Source organism: Trachurus trachurus (assembly GCF_905171665.1).
Source record: "Trachurus trachurus genome assembly, chromosome: 1".
NCBI lineage: Eukaryota > Metazoa > Chordata > Actinopteri > Carangiformes > Carangidae > Trachurus > Trachurus trachurus.
The window spans coordinates 1,221,887-1,249,539 of NC_139891.1; the positions used below are offsets into that span (position 1 = coordinate 1,221,887).

A 27,653-nucleotide genomic window follows, 5' to 3' on the forward strand; every position below is an offset into this window, starting at 1 on the left:
CGAATTTGGCGCTACTCAAGCTAGCCGTTGTGACCAACGCACTTCTGGTTACTTCCACAAAATAAATCACCCGTTGCCCTTTACATACAGAAAACCATGACGATAGAATTTGTGCTTTTACTTTGAAATAGGAAGCTAACCTACCCTCGATGTAGCTAGCTTGAACCAAAATAAACCGTCTTTGCTTGAACCCTCCGTTTTGACCGATCTCGTCCCTTTAGCATTTGACAGCTCATGCCTTACCTTAGTTTTGTCAGCTCTGTGACGAAGATCGGCCCGCCAGTTTCCGTTTAGAGTTTCTCTGATGACTTTAGGTGGAGGCAGGCTAACACTACCTATGCACTTATTTGCGGTGCGCCAGCTCTACCCGTATCTCCCTTGTTACTGCACGCACAGTCGAAAGGATGGTGTCTATCTGCTTGTCGTGGACTCGGGAGTGAGGCAAGACACGGAAAAAAAAAAGTTGGCGTATCCCTTTAATGTTGATGCAAGTGAGCCGATCACTGCAGCAGATCTAGTCTCATAGCAGGTGGAAGTCTGGAAAGCCCCAGAGACCTTCTGAGAGGGTTGGCTGATGACTCAGTTCCAGACTCCATGTCTTCCATTAAGAAGAGGGGAGAACCAGGAGTGAAGCCAGAAAGTGAGTTTGCCAAGTCAGAGAACACTTGGACATTGTCCTCATCCTCAAAGCTGGGGGGGACCAGGATGTTCAGCTTCACCAAGCGGTCAATATCATCGTCCTCCCTGAGTGCTGTAAACTGTTTGCTGGCAGCTTCTTCTGCACTGTGGGCAAATATAGCACCACGGCTCAGGGTGTGAGGCAAGTCCAGAACAGACAAAGCCAGAACATGACTGACAGTGGCTGTGGACATCCATACGAACGCGGGTATTTTTGAAACCGTGTGTTTCTCTGCACGGTTTGGCCTTTCATCCACATGTATCCACAGTTGTGGGCTCTTGAAACCGGAGTTTTTTGTAACCGGAGTCCAGGGTGAACTTTTTCGAAAAGTCCGGTTTCAGCTTCATGTGTGGACAGGAAAACCGAGGAAAACCGCAATTTCTTGTCAACATTGTTTGACGTCACACTGTGCAATGGTAAACAGTAAGTTGTATCCATGGAGACTAGAGCACTCTAGACGTGACCAGCTGACGGAGTTGCTGTTACTGGTGCTATTTAGCATTTAGCATAGCCATTGTTGTTTTTCCGGTATGAATTTTTCCAGCCTTGTGATTGGCTAAAATGGCGTTAGGAGTGCTATCGCCACCTACTGCTTTGGCATGTGCATGACATTGTTTGAGGCGGATTTCATGTGGACAAAGATATTTTATCACACCGGTGGTGTGGACGGGATTTTTTTTTAACCGGGGCCATAAAAGTTTGGTTTCAAAAATACCGGTGTTCGTGTGGACTTTGCTTTTATGTAACCAGCATGGAAGAAGGGCCAGAGATGGAAACCACTGGCATAATGGGCTTTATGCACAGCTCCACTATTTCCTGAAATAAGCCAGCTCCTTTATTTCCTGTCTTACATTATTGGACCAACTGATTAATCCAGGTGTGCCTGACCATTGTTGTGAGGTCATAAAGGAGCTGGCTTATTTCAGGAAGTAGTGGAGCTGTGCATAAAGCCCATTCTTGGACACCAGTAGGTAACCCAGGTGTTTTATATTGTGGATAAGGACCTGATTGGGTCCCAGTGCTCAGCACAGGGCCTGAGAGGAGTCACGCTCTTTTGTACATGTGCAAGGAATCAAGCCGGTAATGACGGCCCCAAGAGTTTAGCAAATACAGAAATAGAATGGAGCAGATCAGCAGTGTGAGAAGCACCAATCATACCACAGCCACAGTTCCTGAGCTCACATTCACAACACATTCCTGTTCAGACGGAAGCACAAGTGACTGTACTGGGCCACATTTGATTAAGTCAAGACATGTCCACAAGAGTGGGACAGACATACTATGTATGGACAGATGGACAACTTGTAAACAATATGCCCCTAGCTCTGTCACTAGCATGAATATTCACAGAATGATGTGTTGCAATTAATTGCTTCATTGTCGTAAGGCCTCTTCACAATGTTAATGTCTCCTCTGTGTGATCAGAGGAAAAGATCAGTTTCATTAATGTCCTGTAATGTCCTCCATATGCAAACAGATGCATAAAGCAATGGAATGCTAACGATAAGTAATTTGTATTCACTGGAGAGTATGTCATAGTCATTTTTTCTAATATAGTGCTGTGGGGGGAACATGATGATGAAGAAAAGGCTTTGGGCCGGCTTGGTCTACAGACTGAGACTAGACTCTAGACTCTTAACTGCAATATCACTGACCTATCAATGTGTGTACCAAACAGGTGGAGTGCACCATGTACAAATCATATCCTGCCCAGTAGTACAGGTGCACTCATAGTACACAGTGTAAGGGATATAGAATACTTCGTCCAAGATTTTAGGTATTTTTTTCACCAAATTAAAAGCATGACTGAGGCATAATAGTTAAAGCAGAACTAAGTGGAATATTTGTGTTAATATAAGTCTTAAATAGTTCTATCTTCAGACAGCAATCACTTCTATAGAGTGTTTGGTCTGAAACACGGGTCTGTCAGTCACTCTGCTCTGCTGTAAGCCAAGGAGAAAACTTTCCTTGTATCCTACAACCTTTATCCAATGAGGAGAGAGAACGGCATAAAGGGGCGGTCCTCTCTGTGTGTGCAGCCAAGGGATGCGTGTGAATGTGGTGACGTAGGGACGAGGGCGGGGACTGCTAACTCCATCTGCTGACAAGAAGTTAGCCAAAACCACCGGATCACTTACTTCTGCTTTAATATGGCATCTATAGATTACTGAAAATTAATTCTTGAGATATTGGGGGAAAAAAAAAAAAAAAAAAAACGTAATCCACAGAACTCTTAGGAAGATTTAAGGTTCTGGCAGCTGTGATCATTCTTATTTCTGTAATTTTTGTAGCATGACAATGACATGAAATTTTCACCAAAAAGTTGAGAAAGAACACACTTCTGGATATTTCCCTGTTACCTTGGCAATACCATAAATAAGTCTAATGGCATATGTCCACAGATTAAACCGCATATTCTTAAATAAAAGTCACAATTCTAATAATGAGTGACTGAGTTATACATAAAAAAAAAATAGATGGATAAGTGAAGGGCAGTTGTATTATCTGTGGAATTATCTGTATATTCTATGTTACAGTTCAGAGGGTGAATTCAGAATAACCTAGCCTACTGTACATTTCCACAGCACTACTTTCATCTGGAGAACCAAACTCCCCCTCTGCATAGTAGTGAGGGTTGAACAGCGATCTTGTTTAACTAAATTCCAATCACTTCTACTTCTTTGACATTCTTTCTCGTTGATGTTGAATTACTGTCAGTAAAGCCCAGGACCTCCTGCAGATGTTTCAAATCAAAAGTCTCAGATGAGGGGTTGTCTGCATGCAGAATAGAGTCCTCCAAATATGATCATGTATCAAGTGCATTTGCACTGTTTTCATTTTTTGTTTTTACCAGATGATATTCATCACAAGTCATATTCAGATTTCACCTGGGTCCACTAAGCTGTGACTCACACACTGGGATGCAACACAACTCCCAGAAAGAAAGATCAGCTGAATATAATGCTGTCATCAGCAAATATTAGTATTTTTTCCCACAGTTTTTTCCATATAAGTTTCCTCGCCAATCATTTCCCTAAAACATGTATGTATAAAACATATTTAAAAGCACGCAGATAAAGTTTAAGGAATATTTATATCCATAAAAATGTGTAAAATATATACTCAAATAACTTATTTTATTTGTCAAAAATAAATTACCAAATGTGAGTTGCCAGATAAAGGTTATGGTAAGATCAGATAACATAAAATAAGTGAGCTTTGTCTTATTTTGGAGTAAGTGTTCAGTGTGCTGTTATCCTTTTTGCAAGCAGCATCAGTAGCTGCTCCTGTAAATAATGTCCTGACTCCATTATAGGAGACACTTTTATAGCAGCATTACATTTTTAAATTTAATATTGAATTGAATTTACCATAAACAATAAACACTTTAAACATTTCCATTAAAAAGCTGATAAATGGTTGCAGAAATGTTAGAAAACAAAAACCTCTCACCTTTCTCTTGTTAGTTGGACAGACATAGAGGTAACTGAGGACAGTCTTGGATCCAATTTTGTCATTCATTCTCTCATAAGTGGAGCCGTAGTCAGTGGATCTGAATGGGGAAATGAAGGGAAATTGAAGTGAAAAGCAAGCAAATGATATTGTAAATAAACCCGTGGAAAGCAAAGCACACTGCAAGTCTGCTGAAAATCTAATGGGTAAACAAACAGGCTGAGGATTACTGGGACACCGAGCCATACGTGTCAAAATGATATTTATTTTGCAGTGATGAAAAACAGGGCAATATCAAATTAATATCATACGCAACACACAGAGCGAGTTTGGTTTGGTGCTGTATAGTACAATCAGGAAATAATCAGACCCTTTCACTTTTTGTTGTTTTATGTTTTTATTTGTTACTTCATAGATTGAAAGTCATGTTCCCTCATCTAACTTAAATCAATACCCCAAGATGACAGAAGTGAAAAATTAATATTATACTGATAAAAGTATATTCAGACACTGATACTGAGCCTGTGTTCCTCTCTTTTCTCCTGAGATGTGTCTGCATGATAGGAGTCCACCTGAATTCATTAAATATAAATGTATGGAAGGCTCTCAGAAACAGTGTTTCAATATGTCCTAAATGGAAGACTTTGGGAGACTGGGAGTGCTCTCCTGGGGGGGTCTTGGGAAAAACCTTTGATCTCTGGACCTGATCCAGAGTGGCCACACAGAAGCCTTTCTACAGTGAAGGATGCATGAAAGCCCAGTCGAGGGCTTTCATGCAAAACAAAACAAAACAAAACAAAAAAGCACCTTGAGGACTTGTCTGATGAAACCAATATTGAATCATTTTTGCCTCAATTTGAAGCATCATTTCTGGAGGAAAACCAGACACTGCCATATGCCATCCCAGCAGAGAAGCATGATGGAGGCAGCATCAGGATCTGTCCCAGTGGTTTTCAGTGGCATGGATAGGGAAATTAGTCAGGGAGGAATCACAGCTGAAGAATGAAAACCTGGTCCACAGAGCTCAACACCTCAAACTGGGCTGAAGGTTTAACTTTCAACGGATCAATGACTAAACACAGCCAAGAAAACATGAGAGTGGCTTAGTGACACCTCTGAAAGTCCTTCAGTGGCCCAGCTGGAGCCCTGATCTGGAGTCCAGAGAGACCAGACCTGAGAGGATCTGCCGAGGAGAACGGCAGAAAATCCCCAAATCTAGCTGTGCAAAGCTTGTCACGTCCTCCCCAAGAAGACTGGAGGCTGTAATCACTGCCAAAGGTGCTCCAAGTAAACACTAAGCTTCAACTAGTGATTTTTTTTTCTTCTCCATTTGAATACATTTCAAAAATCAAACAGTATTGCAAAAACACTGTTGAGGGAAAAGGAAGTGTTTTAGCAAAAGGCAGCAACCAAACAAACTGTGAAAAAGTGACATGTCCTACATGCAGTGTGTGCATTTACTGTGTGTGGGAGTGAAACCTTTAGCAATAGAACAAGAGAATATTAACCAATCATCTATCGCTGCCAGCAAAAACGAACCATTGGAAAATGTCTGGGGACCTGGTACTGTAAATAATTAATTCTCTCCCGATGACTACTATGAAATAAAATATGACGAGTGCAAAAACATGTGGATGTTCTGGAGCCCTTGGGGTTTAATAATTTAAGAGTGGGAATGAGCCTGTTAGCCAGCCTGGTCCCTGGAAACTCCACATAAATCCATCATCACTAGTAACTACCAAATCTGCCTTCAAGTAGAATATTACAGCATTTACACAGCTCTACTGGTTTTTCCCTTTCTGTTCCATTTTTTCTCTATCAAAGCTGCATTCTCGTGCCCAGGATTTTCCAAATCTCTCTCTCTCTCTGTGGGGACGGAAGCACCCATCCACAACAGAGGCAGAACTCCCATTTGGATTTGCAGTTCTATATTGTGGTGCAACGAGGAAAGTGAAGATGATACCTATTTCCACATTCTTTCTTATTTTTTTTTCCTTTTATCAGACCTTGCTGCCTGAACTCTTTCCTTGGCAGCAGAGTTTCAGAGAAATTATTGAGATTTGTCACATTCAGATTCACTGTTATTCGCTGTTATAACGGCAAAGTCCGACAGACAGCATTATATCATGGTGTAATGAAGTGGTGGTGTGGGGTGTAGAGCTGCACGGAGAACGGCCCCAATTCACAGCACTAAAAAACTGACTTTCTCAGACACAATGAAAAAATTATTAGGAACATAAATAGCTAATCAAGCCATTAAGGGGAGACACTACAGGTCAATAGGGTAAACATTTTAACACATATCACCATGAAACTTCCCAGGTTTATCACTTACATTAAGACAAATATTTTTGTATTACAGGTTTTGTCAAATGTTATGTTTAAATATGTAAATGAAATATGCGCTAATTTGCATACATTTCCAGAACTGAAATCTGAACAATGGATAAAGCCCCTTTCCAAATTCTTGTTTTATTTTGTTGACATATTAGAGTCAGAAGTTTTTACAGAGGGGATTTTTGATGTCTCTTTTTATCACTTTGTAAATGAGAAAATTCTGCCACCAGCCCTAAAAAATCAAAATTTGCCCTGTTTTTAGGAATAGAATGTTGTATAAATCAGGCTTTGAATGATATATCAACAATCAAATCAAACCTTCAGAATATAGACAGGAATAAAACTGGAAGGTTTGGTGTCTGTAAGTGCTGCTGAAGTGGAGATTTCGGGCCCAGAGTCTGAGGAAAAACTCATTTTGATAAAACTGCCTTTAAAGACTTGGACTGTAAAATTCCATAGATTGTTAATGTAAATCGTACTTTTACGACTGGTTGCGGACACGGAGGAAATGACCATTTTTGGAGCCGACGTCATTGTTCAGGAGAGAGAAGAGCTTTACAATGATACCTGACATGACATGGGTCAGACAACAAGCACAACACAGTAGCTGTTAACCTTTGGTGAATTTAGGAGAAATCTACTGACGATAGAAAACTAAATAAAGTTAAATAACCACCTTAATGTGGATTTTCTACCATTTCTTTTGACTTTTTGAAAGAATACATGTTAAGGAAGAAAAATAGCCTAAAATCTCAAAATTGATCAGTGCATGAAAAAACTGTCTTTTCGGTTTGTAATTATAATGTTGTGATTTTAATTTTGGAGAATAGCTATTTTTGTTAGTGTCTATTACAAAGTAAGAGACACCAGGACACATCCAGCTACAAACTAACGGTACAGGAGGATGCCGCCACCTACTGCACCTGAGGATGTAACATCCTGACTTTATTGTGAAGTTACATTCTGTAAATCAAACCTGTTTGTTGTAAATATTTGAATAAAGTCCTTCTAACCTGTTCCTGTTTGTCCTCTTTCTCAGAGAGAGCTCACTCTCTCCATGTGTCCACAGTATAGCAGAGTTCATAACTGACTGAAATGAGCCAGGAGCATCTGAGAAGCAATGACAAGATTTGGTTGAATTCCCTTAAAGGTTCAGTGTGTAATAATTGTCAAGGTTTATTGGCAAAAAATGTTCTCACTGATGGTGTCTTGACTTTAATATTTTGTATATTAGCATAATATAGCATATTTTCGGATATATTGTATAGTATATTTTGAATATAGTGAGGCCAAAGTTAAGAAATACTTTTATCAAGTATACAGCTCTTTCAAAATATTCATTACAATGCAAAAGGCCAGACGTGGACACATTAAATGTTGCCGTAGTAATTCCTCAAGTCCAACCCTGAGGAACTCCCTCAAAACTGGATCGACCTACAATGCTAAATGTGTTGTTCTCTACCACTCAGTACGTTTACATGCAGAGCTTAATCCAGCTATGCTCATAATTCGATTTTGGCGTCTAATCGGACTTCTGTCCTTGTCTCAATTTACATGCAACTGAGAAAATCAAATAACTGACAGGGTCCGCCCCCTCATGCAGCGTCACCCGTTGTTTCAGCAGGTTAATACGCCACCTGTCCTGTTGACGTTTCTGTCACCTCCTAAAAAACTGAATATAAACAACTTAGTAGCTAAGATTAATAATAAATTCTCAACTACAGTTCCCGACCAGACGCGTCAGTCTGGGCCGGATTCACGCTGAGAATAGGATACAGGCTTCCTTTTCTCCCTCTCTCTCTTTTCTTTTCTTTTTATAAAACACTCTTGCTGGTGGCGCTGTGTGAAATGCATTGAATCGGCGCTGACGTTGGGTTTTTTCTTTACTTTGCCGGGTTCAGGCGTCTTCTCTGCTCCACTTGGTGCCGTCTCTACTGTTGTAGAGACAATGCATGCGCACATGCATTGTCCAGCTTCAGTCCGACTAAGGTGTTTACATGATGGAGAAAATCTAATTCCAATCGCATTATCTGGGTGTCTTAATCAGAGTTCTCCAACTCCGATTTCAGTCGGACTAAGGTGTTTACATGCACTTCAGTTGTCCAGTTATAGTCGGATTAAGGCAATCATTTTTTTTTTTTCAAGTGTCATGTAAACGTACTGACTGAGTGGTGCAAGTAAACAGTTTGTAATATCACAATGTCTGCACAAATCACATGTCTGTCACCAGACAAAGCTACAGTAAACAGCTTCATGGATGCTTGCACAAAGTCCCATACAACATAACATGATTATCCTGCAGCCCTGTGTACGGTGTTACAGGGTTTGTAGAGGACACATACAGTACTCAGCAGGTGTGTAGGTAAACAGATGACTGAAAGCAGGTTGGTTGGTAAACGTTGATGAATGAATGAAACCCTTTTACCCAAAGCTACAGCTAGGATCCCTTCTTCTTAGAGCACATTCACTGTATAGGGCCATTTCCTGTTTGGTTGAATGAATAGCAGCCGGCAGATTTTCCAGCTGCACTCCAGCTTGAGAGCTCTGCCTTTATTCATAGAGCTAAGGTTGTAATGCATAACCATGGTTTTCTGTAAATAAATATATCTACATTTCATGAAAGCCTGTAGAGGAATGGACCTCCTCAGAATGAACATATGTTTACAGTGTTTATGAGTCTCACTTCCACACCTCGCTGCCATCGTAAGAATGAAGGGAGGAAAGACAAATACTGCCAGTGCCTGACTATTCTACTTGTTTTTAATCTGAAACACAGCACTGGGATACATTTTTTGCAAAAAAGAAGCCTATTTCCATTTCTGTTGAGACTAGCGGTCTGTGATGAAAGATAGCAGCTGGAAATATTTCTGTGATAAAGGCAGACTTTGGTTTTACATCACAATGTGAATGGAGGATTCTCATGATGCAGACCGTGTTTAAAGAGGAGAAGCCACTAGAAAACTAATCTCAAGCAGAGGTCTTCAATGTTTTTCAGGCCAAAGACCCCCAAACTACTGTATTAGTATAATGGGTAATTAGTTTAGTTTTTTTTTTTTTTTTAGTTTTTCAAGATGCACATTTAATCTGTCAAAAATAAATCACATTGTCACATTCATTTCCTGAGAAGAGGTAAAAAAAAATATTTTATTCCAACTTTATAGGCAGTGTATATTGAATAAAATGTTCTATTATATTAAACTGGGCCGAGTGCCATGTATTAATGCACCTTGTTATTGTGCATTTACTACTAAGCTATTCAAATAATACACAGGCTCATATTACTTGTTAATTTCAAACATGTACAGTGAGTAGGGTGAACATGCCACTGTCATTTATAAACACCTGTCTGTTAACTGCATAATAATCATGCATTTAAAAAATATATATATTTTACATACACAGTACCTCTGCAGACCCCCCAATGAAGGATGAAGACCTGTGATCTACACAAAATGAAAAATCATGTTGTCAACCTTGTAACATTTCAGTGTGATGTTTTTATATATTAGGAGAAATATGCAGTCAACACTAAGAACAGAAGGGGGTAGGACCAGAATATTTATATATTTTTAACTTCTTCTTACCCCTTTTGAACATGACATGCACCTTCTTTAGAGATGATGATTATTAATATACATTTATTAATTGTTTTTATTTTTTTTTATTTCGTTTGTTTTGTTTTTACTCTTGACATGTTCAATAAAGAAATGAAAGGAAAGGAAAGGAAAGGAACTCAGATTTCCACCTTGGACCTGCAGTGAACCAACGACAGTCTTAAAGAAACAGATACAGCCGAGGTTTTATTTCTCATATACTTAAAGAACCATTCCCATCAATTTACAGGGATAAGGGGAGCAACTGTTAACATGTTCCTTTACTGTCTGAATGTTGCCATACTCCTCATGTGTGTGGGTGTGGCAGCTCTCTAGCTGCTGACCTTTGTTTCACGGGTTCAGTTGTGTTCTGGACTCACTCTCTTGTAAACAATCACTCCAATCCATTTTAGTCAAGCACAATCACTTAATTAACCTAGAGGTGCAGCATCCACAGACTTCACCTTTACCACAAAAGAAGAGCAAAACACAGAACTGCTTCCCCATGTCTCATCATGGCAACCTGTCCATTTGCTCATCATTTCCTGGCATATAATATATCTTTCTCCATAAATTATTTAAGAATATGTTTGATTATTTATGTATACCTTATATAATGAATTCAGATGACTACAGTACTTTTGTTGATAAACAGAATCAACACCTAGAAAATGTACATGAATGTATAACTTTGATATTTCTGTCTATTGGATAAATGATGATGATAAATGGAGAAGCAGTGGGATTTAATAAGCATTGCATCGTCTGCATGACAAATGATTTGTTTGATGTTTTTGACTTCATTTTTTGTACTACAACTTGCTTATATTATCATCTTTTAATAACATTCTACATGAACTTTTGTCTTATTTTGCTTGTTTGAAATGAATTAAATCCATATCTAAACAGTTCAATCAAATGAAATAACCCAGTGTTTATTTTGTGTAAATGAAGGTTCATTATTCAGATTATTCAATAATATTTAATTTCTAAAAATAGAAAAGTGAATCCAGTTCTGGGTATGACTGGGGCTCAGATGTGAAAGTAAATCTTCCCAATATTTCCTCCTCTAACTCTGGATACACAGTCAGCACAAACACTAACACTCACTCTTAGCCAGTGTCAACAAACAGAGTGTCCTCAAAACCCTTGGTTTAGGGTCATCTCTGGTGATAGACTGAGCATAAGGCCTGATCCTGGATTTCTCAATAAGGATGTGCCAGTTTTATTTCAGGATCTGATGTTAAACTGAACATTAAAGGGATAGTAGCATTTTTTTTAAAGTGGGGTTGTATGATCTACAAATAGCCCCTAAGTACTTTAATTGCAGTAGAAGACTCTCTGCACTCCTCCCGTTAGCAACGCCAGCCCATAGCCCTGCCCAGAGATTTACAACATACAGTGTTGTGAATGGACCCAAAGAAACGGCCTATTTTCGCGGCCTAAAAGAGGTTTTACCTGAAAAAAAATACACAGTTCCATTGTTCGCTATAATATCATTTTTTCCAGCCCTTCAAAGTGCAGGAAAAACACAGTTTTTATTTGGACCTAACCAACTCACGTATCCCTCCGCCCAGGGTTAGCGCCCGCCGATCAGCAGTTGGTTTGGTCCAAATAAAAACTGTGTTTTTCCTGCACTTTGAAGGGCTGGAAAAAATTATATTAGAGCGAACAATGGAACTGTGTTTTTTTTTTTTCCAGGTAAAACCTCTTTTAGGCCACGAAAATAGTCCGTTTCTTTGGGTCCATTCACAACACTGTATGTTGTAAATCTCTAGGCAGGGCTATGGGCTGGCGTTGCTAACGGGAGGAGTGCAGAGAGTCTTCTACTGCAATTAAAGTACTTAAGGGCTATTTGTAGATCACACAACCCCACTTAAAAAAAATGCTACTATACCTTTAATCATAACAGAGTACTGTTAAATATGTCCAATAATTAGAAAGTGTAACATCTCAAAAAATGTGACTTCCTCTTGAGCCAAAAATAAATCAAAACCACCACAACAGCATCTGCCGTATCTAAATAATCACAACGTGGAGGATTTCATTTGTAAAGTGAAGTCCCCCTATTTTCTCTTTCATTCTTTTTTTTTAATTTGTTTGTTTTGTTTTGTCAAGAGCCAGAGAGAGAGAGAGAGAGAGAGAGAGTGCTGCAGTGCATCATTGCAGTGTATGAACATCAAATGACTGGGAAAAAAAAAAAAAAAAAGGCAGACAGAAATTGCATTACGGGATGTTTGTGAGGTTTTGCCAGATGGCTGCCAGTAAAGCAGAACAATTCAGTGTTGGTGTACAACGCTGTTGACCATGCTCTGGGGGGAGAGAGAGAGAGAGAGAGAGAGAGAGAGAGAGAGAGAGAGAGAGAGAGAGAGAGAGAGAGAGAGAGAGAGAGAGAGAGAGATGCACTTCAAAGACTGAAGGATGAAAACCCAACCAAACCATCTTAGTTCCTAAAGCTCAGCAAACAAAACTCATCAGCCTGAAGCTTCTACAGGCAGTAAAGAGAGAGGAGCTCTGTCACTCCGAGGAAAACAAAAGGTTACTAATTGAACTCTTCTCAGTGTAAAGCTGCTATGGCTTGCCCGTGAATGCATGTGAAACAGCAAAAAGGCACGATAGGGAACAGAAAACTCCAAATCAATATTCATCAGGAGTCTGAGGATGAAGCATCATCAGGTGGTTGTCGGAGTTGAACCGAAGAATCAACAACTCAATTTTCCGTCCTCAGAAAGAGTGGCACACTGAGACGCGTGAGGCTTAGTGGGGGGGGAGAGACGGAGAGACGGAGAGAAGAGAGGAGTTTCTGAGCAGAGAAGAACCCTGTGGCAAAAATCAAGCCTGAAGCCTGTGCACACTCGCTGACTGATGTGCTTGAAAACCAGTCACAGCAGTGGTGAACCGGAGTGTTCTATGCAGTGAACGCATCACAGACTTTTCTACTTTTGCAGTCTTTTGTTACAGGGTCACACTTTAGGGGGATGACAAAGTCAATTCCGCTCTAGCCACAGGTCGTCAACGCAATCTTGTTGTCTGGATAAAATCCAGGGAACTTTGGGTGATTCTGGAAGGAAAGCACAGAGAGCTGCAGCCAGAACAACACACCTACAGTATACTACTGTAGAAGTCTGATGACAGAGTAGGAGGGACCAGATTTTTAGTAAAATCAGAAAACCTTCCAGCAACAGATTTGCTGAACATACAAATCAGAAAGAACCAGATGATCCTGGATTTAAATCCCGGCCCTTTAAGTGCTGAGTTTGCTGAGTCTTTTCTTTGTGTGGGTGTTCTGCGGCTGCTCTGATATAAGTCGTCTAAATTTACACCTGCTCAGTAAAAGGACTGATCCGGTCGTGTGTGTGTCAAATAACGACAATGTCTAGATTACAACTGAGCTAAATTTAGACAAAAAGCCTTATAGTCATCTCACTTCCATAACCACCTAAGTCACTATTGCACTGACTTTACACACAGTTGATAGAATAGAGAAAAAGCCTGAGAGACAGGACAGATGTAGATGCTGCTCTGGAAGTCACCAATGGTTACTGACTGGTACTTAAATCATGCACAATTTTTATTTTTAAGGCCTTAAAGGGATACGCCAAAAAAAAATTTGTGTGTCTTGCCTCACTCCCGAGTCCATGACCAGCAGATAGACACCATCCTTTCGACTGTACGTGCAGTAACAAGGGAGATACGGGCAGAGCTGGCGCACCGCTAATTAACTTAGCTCAAACGCTGGAAGTGCATAGGTAGTGTTAGCCTGCCTCCTACCCGAGCCGAAATCAGCAGTCAGAAGCTGATTTCATTTTGGCCACGATTATTTTTATCACGATTATAAAACATTTATTTTTATTGCCAACCAAGAAATCCCATTACCCTCCGTAGCGTAGCTCTGAGCAGCTCGCGGCACTGCTCCGCCATTCTAAAAATAGCTTGCACCGACAATAATAAGTAATGAACCTACTGCTATGACTATAAGGATAATTGCAATGGGCCAATTTGCCAAAATGTTGAACTACCCCTTTAAATATTAGAGTTATATTAATTGTGCATGCAGAGTAGGTCGTCATTTCCAGCCCTTTTACTCGTCACTGCTCTTAGTGCTGCAACACATGCTGATGACTGATATTCGGCTGTGCATATAACAGACCTTCGTCCCATCTGAATGCTTCCAACAACAGTTACATTTAGTGCCAGTGCTTATAGAACCTCCCCTCACCCAACCCAACCATATTTCACTCCACTTACACCCCACAGCCGACGTCTAGACAGGTGGACGAAGTGAAGATCAATGTTCAGTGGGTCAGAACTGCCACAGTGAGGAACTGGGATGTGTTGGTCTGTGCGATGGCCCCGCGGCGACTGGTGACCTGTCCGCGGCGTTTCCCCTGCTATTCTGTGTGAAGCATGAAGAGAGCGGCTCCAGACTGTGTGTGAGGCTGAGCAGCAGTAAGTAAGCACAGATAATAAATGGATGGATGGATGGGTTGCCCGGGGTAATTAGTCTGTTACTTGCAGCCAGTGTACTGCTTTAGTCAGCAATGGATTATTAAGTGCTTTAATCCAAAACACTAAGCCGCCACTCTTGACAACATTCAGGCAGAAATACTGTCGTTGTTGTCATAGTTCACTATTACAGCAGGCTGGGCTCACTCTGGCATATTGGTGCCGTTCTAAGCAGCTTCCCTGTTTATCCCAACAAAAGGCTGCGGACAGAGCAGCCTGTTCTCCAGTGTAGCCTGTTCTCCAGTGTAGCCTGTGCACATTAGACACAACACTAGAGGGGTTTGAACATGAATATTAAAATGTCTAGAATAGTTTTAAGCCCATGAAGGAACATTAAGCAATATAACAATGAGGTTTGGTAATGAACACAGTGAGACATCATTGACTTTTCCATTCAGATATTTTGCCGCTGTGCTTTTAGTGTGCTAACTGTTGTTACATGCTGTGTTTATAGAAGCTCTGCTGGTCTGGCCTCCTTGCAGACATTGCTGCAGGCTAATGAGCTCTTTGACCAGCCATTCCTGTCCAGCTTTTCATCAAAGAACTTATCTCTGAAGGTGCAATGGCAACTAGGGATGGGCATTTCCAGTAACTTCCTAACCGAGTAACCTAACCTGGTCTTACTCGAGTAACCGATTACTTTAATGAAAATAGAATGACTCATAAATGTGCTCTGTCTGTCAGACACAGCGGGTTTTTAAATCTTAGGTTAACCGGGTAATAATTCGTAACCGATTAGCAGATTGCCTACTCTGGTACTCGAGCACCCGGGTAACCACGCACATGCTTAGTGGCAATGGGTTCGAATCCGACCTGTGGCCCTCTGCTCTGCCCTAACATCCCTGTCTCTCCACTACTAATGGGAATGGGTTATAAAATAACGGCGCTATACTTTTTTAAATAAAAGTTACTATTCCCCACGTTATAACACTGTTACCGTTACTGACAATAAAATGTGCCAAGAAGTCCCGACACAAAAGAAACCCGTTAAAGTGTATGTTTATAGCCTACACATTTTTTTTCAGTCCATCAACTAGATGGAAAAAAAACAAAAAACCTTTTATCTAGAACTAAGCAACTCACTCCGTATTCCTCCGCGACACACTGCCTGTGCGGAGGAATACTGTACTGAGTGAGTTGGTTAGTTCCAGATAAACTGGAGGTTATGGTTAGGGCCCGACCGATGATTAAATCGGCCGATTATAGCCCGTTTGAGAATAATCGGTAATCAGCCAAAACTCGCCGATTGTCGCCGATATTTTCTGAAATAAAATGCAGGGAATACGACTTGGCTTTACTTTGAAAATGTTCCCCCCTTTGAAAAGATCCCCCGACATTAGGCTATTTATCCTGTAGAGGGCGCATCCAACTGCATCCACTATCCACTAACCACCTCACAGCACAGCAGAGTGACTGATCTGCAGCAGGACACGCTCCGCCATAGTCACTCACACACACATCACACAGCTTATGAACAACTTGATTAACTGTTAACTGTCTCAAAACCAGTGTTGCCGCTGGCTTTTTTTTTTTTTTTTGCCCGCGGTCGGGTGAATTAATTAATTAATGCTCATGACTTCGGCCGTGTTGGGGCTCGCGGCTATGGAAAGCCGTTTTAGTCATAATGAAATAAATTAATAAATGCATAAATAAATAAATATAGCCATGAAATGAGTCCCGATTTAAATAAATAGGATGATAAATAGATATAAATGAAATATAAATACATATATTTTTATTTTAAAAACAACATTTTAATTTTTCCAGGAGGCTTTTATTTTCTAACGCTTCATTTATTTATTTCCAGATACTTTTATTTCCTAATGTCACATTTATTTATTTCCGGTTACTTTTATTTCATAACGTCACATTTATTTATTTCTGGGGACTTTTATTTCATAGCATCACATTTATTTATTTCCGGCGACTTTTATTTCATAGCATCACATTTATTTCACTCTCTTTTATTTCATGCTGCAATATTCAAATGAGGGGGCGGGGTTATCTGGACCCTTTCAGAGTAAAACATCACAGGACGGTCTATTCACCTTATTTTGCGCTGGATCTAGTGTGTGGAAGTGCTGTTGTTGTGAATTGTTGAACAATCCACTTCCCTATACACTTCGCTATGTGTTAGTAGCCTACTGGTACTCTGGTTGAGAAGAACAAGTACTACGTTTACGTGTCTGCTGTGCTCTTGCCCAGAGAAGCAGTAGCTTACGTGAATTTGTCATTACCGGTCCCGTTGCTGTCGGACCGCAGTAGCCGTCATCTTTGCCGCCGGTAGCGGTGCGTAGCAGCTCCAGAGAGCTCGGGTGATTGATAGCGTCGTCATCACTGGTGGATGTAAGCTATCGACGATCGATATCAACTATTGTGTCAACGTTTACAATTTTTTCTACACGTGTAACCTGGGCTTCTAACCGACGTGTACACTGTTACACTGGAGATTATGATCTCTTTCTATCGCGGGGGAGGGGGGGTCGCTGTGGTCTGGACTGTCTGCTCTTTACCCAGTTGCTGTGGCAGGGACATAATGCTAGACATAGCTAGCTGGTTAGCTACGCAGCACATAAGCATGGATGTATTATATTAACACATAAGGCAGAGAGATGTGTAACAACAACAGTAACTAGAAAAACGTGTTTAAAACACTATTCTCCTCCCCAAGTTATTGATCAAGTTGCTGAGTAGCCGTCAACAATTCACAACAACAGCACTTCCGCACACTAGATCCAGCGCAAAATAAGGTGAATATTCAGGCCGTCCTGTGATGTTTTAGGCCTACTCTGAAAGGGTCCAGATAACCCCGCCCCCTCATTTGAATATTGCAGCATGAAATAAAAGAGAGTGAAATAAATGTGACGTTATGAAATAAAAGTCGCCGGAAATACATAAATGTGATGCTATGAAATAAAAGTCCCCAGAAATAAAAAAAATGTGACGTTATGAAATAAAAGTAACCGGAAATAAATAAATGTGACATTAGGAAATAAAAGTATCTGGAAATAAATAAATGAGGCGTTAGAAAATAAAAGTCTCCTGGAAAAATTAAAATGTTGTTTTTAAAATAAAAATATATGTATTTATATTTCATTTATATCTATTTATCATCCTATTTATTTAAATCGGGACTCATTTCATGGCTATAATTATTTATTTATGCATTTATTAATTTATTTCATTATGACTAAAACGGCTTTCCATACGCGGCACCCGCTAAACGTTGAAAACAGCAGTGATACGTGCTTCTACGTCGGAGTCAACAGAAATGTCTGGAACTACATTGGAAAAAGCTACTTTTGATTTAAAAAAAAGAAAAGAGAGAGAGAGAGAGCGAGCGAGAGAGTAAAAAACAACAAAGTGCCACGTGTCATGACTTCCTGTATCTGGCCCTTCAAATTAAAAGCCCCATAGCCTTTCATATACAGTTCAGTCATATTGATTTTGACTTAATTTTGACAAGACAGGGCTCCAAATGTTTCTTTTTTTTCCTGCGACCAATTGACCAATGACATTTTGGTCGACCAGTGCTTGGTCGACTATTTGGGGGCAGCCCTAATTTATATATTATATGTAGATATATTACTTGAATTAATACAATTTTAAAACTTTATTAAAAAAATAATAATAATCGGCCGATTAATCGGTTATCGGATTTTTTCCCCCTAATAATTGCAATCGGCATCGGCCCCAAAAAATCCATATCGGTCGGGCCCTAGTTATGGTTATAGTTATGGTTAGGGGGGCGAGTCCAAGTAATTGGACATACAGTATTTGAACATTTTATAAAAAAAAGTAACGCAATAGTTACTTTTCCTGGTAATTAGTTACTTTTATAATGTAGTTACGTGCCCAACACTGCTCTCCACTGTCCCATCCAAATGAAGGCAACATCTTATTTAGTAAAACAGCTATCAGATTTACCTCCATACATGGTACTAATGTCTGACCAGCAGATGTGATGCTGCACTGCAGATCAGATTTCTCCGGTTCTCACCAGTAAATGTTTTGTTTTGGACCAAGACAAGAAATGAAAACCTTGAAAATGGCGATGATGAGATCTAAATGTAGCAGAGGAAGCGAACATCAAGCAGCATTTAATAATCAGCGCTCCCATCAGCAGACTGTATCTCAGCAAGAAGAGTCATAATACACAGGCTGTCATGGAGTTTATCTGTGGAGTATACACTCACTCTGAGCTGCACTCTAGTGAAAACTTGCACGCCAACCGGTGCACACACACACACAGGCATACTCGAAAGGTGGCATGCACGCACACACTTTCCTCGCACCTTTCCATGTTTCCTCCGAAGGAAACTGCTGCACAATCTCTCCTCTAATGCAGAACCCATCCAAGCATAATTGAAAATGACTTTGGAGAATTGCCACATTGAGACTGGAAGATGCTGTATTTGCAGGTGTTTCTGCGGGAGGGCTCCGAGTTGTCGGTGAAACACACGTGAGAATAGAGGACAATGAAGCATGAAGAAAATAATGGAACCTCAAAAGACTGAGCACCGAAAAAGGCTGTCTTTCTTTCGGCAGATTAAAAAAAATGTGTTGATGTACGTATTCATGTGTGTGCGCGTCTTAATGTTTGCTTCTGTGTTAGAGGGAGACATGTGACAAGAGAATATAAAACCAACCCGAGTGTGAAAGGAGCAGAAAACAGGAGATGTGTCTGCCATTCCTGCTGCTGCTAACACAAAGCAGCGACAACCAAACACAAGATCTCACAACCTCCGAGGGTGATACATGGAAACAACAAGCAAAGGTATGTCTAAAAAAAAAAAATCCTCATGTATCCCATGTTGTCACCAGGCCTTATACCAAAATACAGCCCTCGCTGCATCACTGCACCGCTCCTGACAAATGCAAGCGTTGAGGGAAAAATACCTTAAAGGAAGAGCCGGAGTGGGACAGAAGTGCTGACATTCAAAGATCGCTCTCAGTGACAACATTTTGTTGTGTATCCCACTCGCAGCCCCGTGTTCTCCGTTCAACCTTGACAGCGGGTAGGCAAATATCTCTGCTTCATCCACTTTCCCTGCTCGCCACGCTCTTGAATGCTTCTTTTTCCAGAATGAATCTTTAAATAAAATATAAAACATTCAAGAATCCCTCCCAGACACCATGACTTTTTCATGAGGTCTAGATAGAAAGACTTTTTACAGCCGCAAAAGATGAGTCAGCCCCTGACATCCGGCCCGTTTCCACGGTGAACGCAGGTCACTGAACCGACCTGCATTGTCTCGTGACGTAATCGCCTCATCTAACCCGCTTTTTCTCTTCTCTCCAGCTCCACTCGTAGGTAAACCTGGCCGTGCCCTTTGATCCATCACAGACGCAACTAAACACTATTAAGCCGATTAAAGTCAGTGTTCTGGCTTTAGAGGGAAAAGCTCCCAGTGTAGATTTCAACCTGTCTAAGCTGGTGAAAGAAAAGAACAACAATTGAGCCTCATTTTCCATCAGGCCTTGAAAAAAACAATGGGAAACAATTATTCAAACAGAACAGTGCTATAATTTAGCTGGTGAATCCACTTTACACCAGTTGTAAAGTGTTTTTTTCTTTGTTGTTTAAGCTTAGTTTATTTCATTTTATTTTTTTTACAATACACAAGGACACTTCAGTAGAGACATGAGGACACACACCTCTACAACATGAATGACACAATAAAGACCAACACTTTGTTCAGCGTGGTTCTTGGTGAAAACAAGCCGATGCTTATAAAAGCGGTGTGTGAAGTCATTACCTACAACCATTTTCAATGTCAGAGTGTTGGAGAATTCTGTGCAGCGGGGTGTAACGTCCCTTTAACAATTCTATAACAGAACAAAAAACATCTGTGGAGGATAATAGGTCATAGATAAAATATCAAAGACAATGAAATCAGTGTTTCACCTACTGTTCTGTTGGCGGGGCGGCCAGCCCTCCCCTTGAAAAATGGGGAAATCTAGGAGCCAATCTGAGCGGACCTGTTTGTCCGACGAGTCAAAAACAGTTGGAGCCCTCCACCTGAAGCAGCCAGTAAGAAGCTGCAGACGGGTCGACCAAACGGTGCTATCCTCCCTCCCTCCATACCAGCCCTCATCAAAAAACGATCAGATGCATGCGGTGCAGGCTTCTGGGGCGCAGAATCGTGGATGCCCGTGTTTTTTAGAATAAAATTGAAGCTGAGTCATTTTTACCCCCTTATACGGCTATATAAGTCAGTTTGGAGCATAAATCGAAATTACACTTGCCCAACACGGACTTCCCCATCCCCCATGACAAAAAAGTTAGAGGAAACACTGGAAATAATAAGAGGAAAATACGTTTCAGTATAATTCAGGTGATTTACCAAACACTTTTCCAATTTTATAAAATTCTCTTTTCTGAAAGTTGTTTTCAAGTGTGTAAATGGACTGGCCCCACAAGCGATGTCTCAGATCTTTAAAAAGACAGACAACTGTAGGACAATGACAAGGAGCATAACCAAGCAAAACTGTAAAATTCGAAGATGCAGGACAACATTTAGCCAATCATCCTTCTCAGTGCTGAGTACACACCTATGGAATTATTTACCATCAGAAATTAAATCCCAAACAGAACTAAAGAGGTTTAGTGTTAAACATTGGAAATGTGAACATTAATTTCTCACAAGTCATTGTCAATACAGCACTTTACTAAAAGTTAACTTGTGTTTTAATCTGAAATTTACAACTGCAACTGTGTTTATGTATTAATGGTACCTATTCACCGTATTATCCACAGTATTTGTATCATTGCATTTATTGTATTCAATATGTTATTCTATTCCAAAGCCTGCCCGGGCACAAAGACTGCAAATTAGCTGAAGCTGGACGTCTTATACAGCATGCATCACATTTTCCCATTTTCTGTGGCAATGTTGTATGTATTGTCCCTGTTAAATAAACATTAAAATAAATAAATACATTTTCTTTTAACCAAGTCAAAGGCTAGATGTTAGATGAAGGCAGAGCATGTGTATTGATAATAGCCTATATATTTTAATGACTCAAATAAAATAGTATGGGATGATATATAATTGATTTAATTAGATGATAACCCTTCATTACATTTGGCCAGTTATGATTGAATGAATGAATGAATGAATGTATTTTTATTTTCGAACATGTATAAAAAAATATATGTAACTATTTGTACATACAAAAGAAAGAAAACATTAAAAAAAAAAAAGATAGAGCCAAGACATAACAAAACATAGCATATTGTTAGAAAAAGGAGTAGGAAGAAGTAAAAAACTTTTTAATTTCCCACCCCTTTTTAACTATTCTTCAGTTTGTAACTACTACATAATACATAATACCTATATAATTAAATATATACCCTAACCCTATACTGAATTAGTTACAATATAACGATCAACACTATTCTATTTATCTATTTATCCCTCATCATCCTCTGTTAACACACTTCCTCTTCCCTATTCTCCATATTCCTAGAAGAGGAACAATTCAAACCAACACCACCTGGGTCGTTTCTATTTTCTCTGCGCTGTAGCTCAGCCACTGTCCCACTTTCTTCCAGTGCAGACCTACAGGGAGGTTGTTAGAGGTGTAGAGCACACTCACGGGGGTCAGGTGTACCTTCACATATCATTTCCTCCAACATAATAATCCCATTGCATTTGGAGATAGCCTAATGATCTGTCTAAAAACCCAGCGACTCTAAAAATAAAAGGCTTACTCTCTAAAAGTACTGAAGCAAGCAGCGGAGAAGTAATCCTTCCCTTTTTTTAATGTGGTCCTTACAGACTGTAACCTCTCTGTGTCACAGTGGATGAGGCCTGAAAACAAACTCAAACTGATTTATATCTGCCATAACGCCTTTGGATTTATGCTCATCATGCACTGTGTATGCACAATCCAATTTTAAATTATTCCCTCCCTGAATGATTCACAAATGCGAGTGTTTAGTGGAACACCAGCTGTTTCCCTGGTGGAGACTCGGTGAAGTAGGAGTGATAAAAGCCAGCCAGGAGTGTCAGAAGTCTCAGCACACTCTAAAAGTCTAAAAGTCTTTTGTTTGATCGCCTGCTCATTTTGCCGGCGCCGGTGTGCATCCTGTTGCTGCAGCACAGGGGTAAATAGCTTTCTGCTGCCGTTTCCAAAGAGAAGGGGAAGAGTGCTTTCCTGGAAGGTGAGTATAGGAGCAGAGCTATCCTTCATGATTCTGCCTTTGCGCCTTTATCGGGTAACTTTCTTCTTTCTGATAAGCAGCTCCACAGCCAATCATGTGGAACTTATAACTCAGACATGTGAAAGTGAAGTTTTACTGAGGTAAGTAAGTTGAAGGATGGGGAAATGAATAATAAACTTTCAGTGCAACCTTCACTGAACTTTCTTCCAGCTCTGCACACCAGAGGTGGGTAGAGTAAAGCCAAAAAAAATTACTCAAGTAAGAGTATAATTACTTTAGAATAATGTTAATCAAGTAAAAGTAAAAAGTAGCCATTCAAATATTTACTTGGGTATATGTAAGAAAGTACTTGGTGAAAAAGCTACTCAAGGACTGAGTAGAGTAACCTCTGATTTGTTCGTTTAATGATCAGCGCATGAATGTAGGCCTAATCAAATACACAAAAATATAAAATAGCAATGAAAAATTACAGATATTTCCAAAGAACAACATTTAACAAGACAATATGTCTTTTTTTTTTTTACAAAGTTAAAGCAGAAGTAAGCGGAATGTTTGTGTTAATATAAGTCTTTAATAGTTCTAATAGCAATCACTTCTATAGAGTGTTTGGTCTGAAACACGGGTCTGTCAGTCACTCTGCTCTGCTGTAAGCTGAGGAGAAAACTTTCCTTGTATCCTACAACCTTTATCCAATGAGGAGAGAGAACGGCATAAAGGGGCGGTCCTCTCTGTGTGTGCAGCCAAGGGATGCGCGGGAATGTGGTGACGTAGAGACGAGGGCGGGGACTGCTAACTCCATCGGCTGACAGGAAGTTAGCCAAAACCACCGGATCGCTTACTTCTGCTTTAATCCCTGATCAGTGTTCACCTCGTCGGGCATTATCCGCGACATACCAGGGCTGACGTCATCCTACTGTAATCACAGTTTTTTGTAACGTCTATGATTCACAGCCAGAACACATTTACGAGCCGCAGTTTCTCAAATTTGAGGCGGAGTGGCCGCCCTGTTTACCGCAGAGATTTTGTGTGCGGTCATGTGACTGCCTGGCTCTCACTGATTGGTTAAACGGAGGCAAACGTCGCTAGAGGTTACATTTGATTGGTGAAACGCAGTCATGTGACAGAGCCTCTGTTGGAAATATCTCCATCAAAACATAAACAAACAGATCGTGCATTGGATCGATAAGAAGTAGGAATGTAGCTCAATGTAACGGAGTAAAAGTACAGCTTTTTCTTCACAAATATACTCAAGTAAAAGTATGCTGAATTGAAACTACTCTTTGAAGTACAATTTATCCAAAAAGTTACTCAAGTAAATGTAACAGAGTAAATGTACTGCGTTACTAACAGCCGCGGCGCTGCTATTGGGCCCGGTTGGGCCTGGGCCCGGACATTCTAGCTTCATCCAATAAGCATCCTGAGGGAAACTTTGAGTGAAAGCTTCTCAGCCAATCAGCAACTTCTACCCCACATGTGGCAACTGCCAACAGGCTGAATGATGTTGGTGTGCAGTCCCACTCCCACTCGTTAGCAACGGTAACTAAAGGTGCATTTCAATTACCCCTACAAATGTGCAAAACCTAAATATCGCAATAAGAAAACAGGTAATGGAAACAACTTAATTCCGAAAAACCTCTCAAATATCGCTAAAACATTTTTACGCTCTCATGAGTTGGTTTTTCAGATGTATCGATATTTAACATTTATCACAAAAGTGTAATGGAAACAATCCTATTTCTCATTTGGCGTCACTGGAGTTGTGTGTGTCCACAGCTGTGATGGTTTATGTGACTGGAGGGGACGAATGAACCACATGTTTTTTGTCATGCATTGCTGACCAGGGCATTGTTTCTCAATAAATTAGAAAAACTTTCTTATCATGCCCCTTTTCTGTTCATGGTTCATGGTCCTCATTGGATAAAGGTTGTAGGATACATGGAAAGTTTTCTCCTCGGCTTACAGCAGAGCAGAGTGACTGACAGACCCGTGTTTCAGACCAAACACTCTATAGAAGTGATTGCTGTCGGAAGATACAACTATTTAAGACTTATATTAACACAAACATTCCGCTTACTTCTGCTTTAACATCAAGGCTACGAGTGTGCAGCATCACTTCTCTAAGTTCGTCGTTCTCGTTAAAAAAAAAAAAAAAAAAATCAGCTTCATCATCATCATCTTATTTTAACTGGCCCATCCATTTTTCTGAAGGCCCATCCACAATCAAAATCCTGGCGCCGCTACTGGTTACTACCCACCTCTGCTGCACACACACTCTCGCGGTTCACGCGTACAGCCATTTTGGCAGCGTCTCTCAGCGTCGGCAGCAACCTGTCCATAATCTCAACAGATCTGAGCCCGTGGCTCCAGCGCTGACTGGTGCAAGCAGCGGGCAGTTGATACTGGGCAAAAAACAAAACATCACCAGCCTACGCAGTCCAGCAGGACGCTGTGGGGGACTGATGTCAGAATGTTGTCCTCCACGGAAATGTTTGTGTCATTTCAGATAAGTTTGTGGAGTCAGAGCTCTGAGGCACAAACACAGGACTGTCTGACAGAGAATGGAGCGGTATCCACTACTCTGTGCTCCTGAATCATGATTTACTGGTGATAAACAAGCAGAGGTAATATGGGCGGTTCACACATCTACTGACATTTCACCACTAAAACATATTTAACATTCTTAAAGAGGGAGAGGAGTTAACATTCATCAGTGCGGCAGCTGGATGGCTGATGAGACTTTAAACAGCAAAGCCGGAAACATGGCAGAGAGATGCCCTTGAATCACAGCACTATGAAATTACACATCGCCGAGGGAGTAAAAGCCTCATGATGAAATCCACCATTTACTGTTATGACAGGGAGAAAATTAGTACGGGCTGCAGGATATAAGGGGAAAAAGTCCAAGAATGTGTAATTAAAAAGGTAAGAATTTAAATATTGTTGAAAGGATCAGAGTAAAACGACCTCTTTAATAACAGTGAGGGTGATTTATGGGTTAATTGGACGAAAGCACAAAGGGGAAGACAAAAAGGTCACAGTAATTCATGAAAAATTTGCTTTAGAGCAGGCTATATATTTTCTTCTTCAGACTGCTCATAATTCAGTGTTTCCTTTTTTTATTTCCCATATTGCTGTAAAATATGCACAGTCATGCTTTCAACTGGGTTGGTTTTGATCTGGGTTGATTGCTGTGTCTGAAAAGAACAGTTCTAATAGCTCTGTCTGACAAACACAGTGTTTGATGACTTCTAGTGGACCGATACTGATACAGGTAGACTGCATGAGCTGACACCGCTCCTCCTCCCTGGCTGGAGTTTGATGAGACTGTTACACTGTCACAACGCAGAAGTGACACAGATTTTTGAAAAGAAGGAGGAATACTGTGGCAGTATTCAGTGTGTCCACTGTCCTACTACACTGCAAAAACTAAAAATCTTACCAAGAATATTTGTCTTATTTCCAGTCAAAATATAATTTCTAGTCAAAACAAATCTCATTATACTTATAAATAAATGAGACTCATCACATAAAAAGCAGCTTGTTTTAGACACTTTTTACTTCTTTCAAGCATATTCTCACTTGAAATAAGAAGAAAGATGTGATAGTGGAGTAAGTTTTTCTTTCTTACAAGCTCAAAAAACTTCCTTTCACTGACAGATTTTTCTACTTATTTCAAGTGAAATTTTGTTTGAAACAAGTGAAAATTATTTAAGTTGATTTTTAGGCGATGAGTCTCATTTTACGTGGAAAGAGATTCGTTTTGACTAGAAATTAGACATTTTGACAAGAAATAAGACAAATATTCTTAAAGGGACAACGAGGAGTTTCTATTTGGTTATGAAAAAGTCTCATATTAACCTCTTCATGCAGAGGCCATTTTTGGCAATTTCCGCCTGTTTTTGTATCACTGCAATTAAAGCTTTTTATTTACAGAAGTACTAATCCCACAACTATGGTTAATGGCTTAAATGAAAGAAAACCTTTGTCCCTTTACATCTATATCTATAAAATATTGAATTGAGTCATTCCATAAAAAAAATGGGCTTCTGAAATTACAATTTCTTTTTGAAAAAAAAAAAAACGAGTTTGAAATTTTTGGTGAAAAGGTGATATATCAAAATCCTAATTATAAAACAGGTTGAATTTTACATATATGGTTCACACACTCCCTGTCCACATATGTACCAAATTTTAGGTTGATATGTAAAACTACTGAGGCACTATAGAGTTTTTCCAAACAGTGTCCCTTGGCGATGTACAGCGTGCAAAAACTGTCCAAAATTGTCCAATTTGGCTAAAATGCACACTGCAAGATTTTAGTGAGATTTTTTTTTTTCCAACAGATAACTTACTGGGGCCAATCACATACTTGATGGCTTTTAGGAACACCAGTTACATAAGTAAAATGCCATTTGAAAATTTAATTCATGGGGATGAATATTTAGTGTCCAAAACCCATCCAAACAGGAATTTGACCTATTTTCGCCTGTATTATATTGTTATTTTCCTTTAAAACTCCAGAAGTAAACATCCCACAACCATCAGTGATGGCTTAAATTAACAAGGACATTTGAAATAGTTCATTTTGTCTTTTATTATTATTTTAATTAAACTTGGGGCAGTAAAAACATACTTTTTGTGGATACTTGTATTGCTTACTTTTTGACACTAGGGGGAGAGGGAACCACAGGAACCAGCTGGGTGCAGGCTTAAGCTTTGCCCAATCAGGGATCATTATACATCAGGTCCCACCTTAGAGTCTCTGCTATTGGACCAAAAAGTTTTCACCCCCGTGACTTTGATTGACAGGCGACGAGAGATGCGCAAAGCGGGTGCGCAGTCTGACGGATAATAGCTCATAGCATTAGCACTGCGGGTAAACGTAACCATTAACGGATTATCTGGTCACGATGGA

The 27,653-nt window shown here is 40.1% G+C and overlaps 1 protein-coding gene across 1 annotated transcript in view; it reads right to left on the reverse strand.

Moving 5' to 3' along the window:
• sorcs3a (sortilin related VPS10 domain containing receptor 3a) overlaps positions 1-27,653 on the reverse strand; it is a gene marked incomplete at both ends in the record, with an annotated part of 303,702 nt that overhangs the window by 144,322 nt on the left and 131,727 nt on the right. Inside the window, one exon of the mRNA XM_083980334.1 lies at positions 4,133-4,232. Coding sequence (XP_083836460.1) covers positions 4,133-4,232 — 100 coding nt within the window. The remainder of the gene's footprint in view (positions 1-4,132; positions 4,233-27,653) is intronic.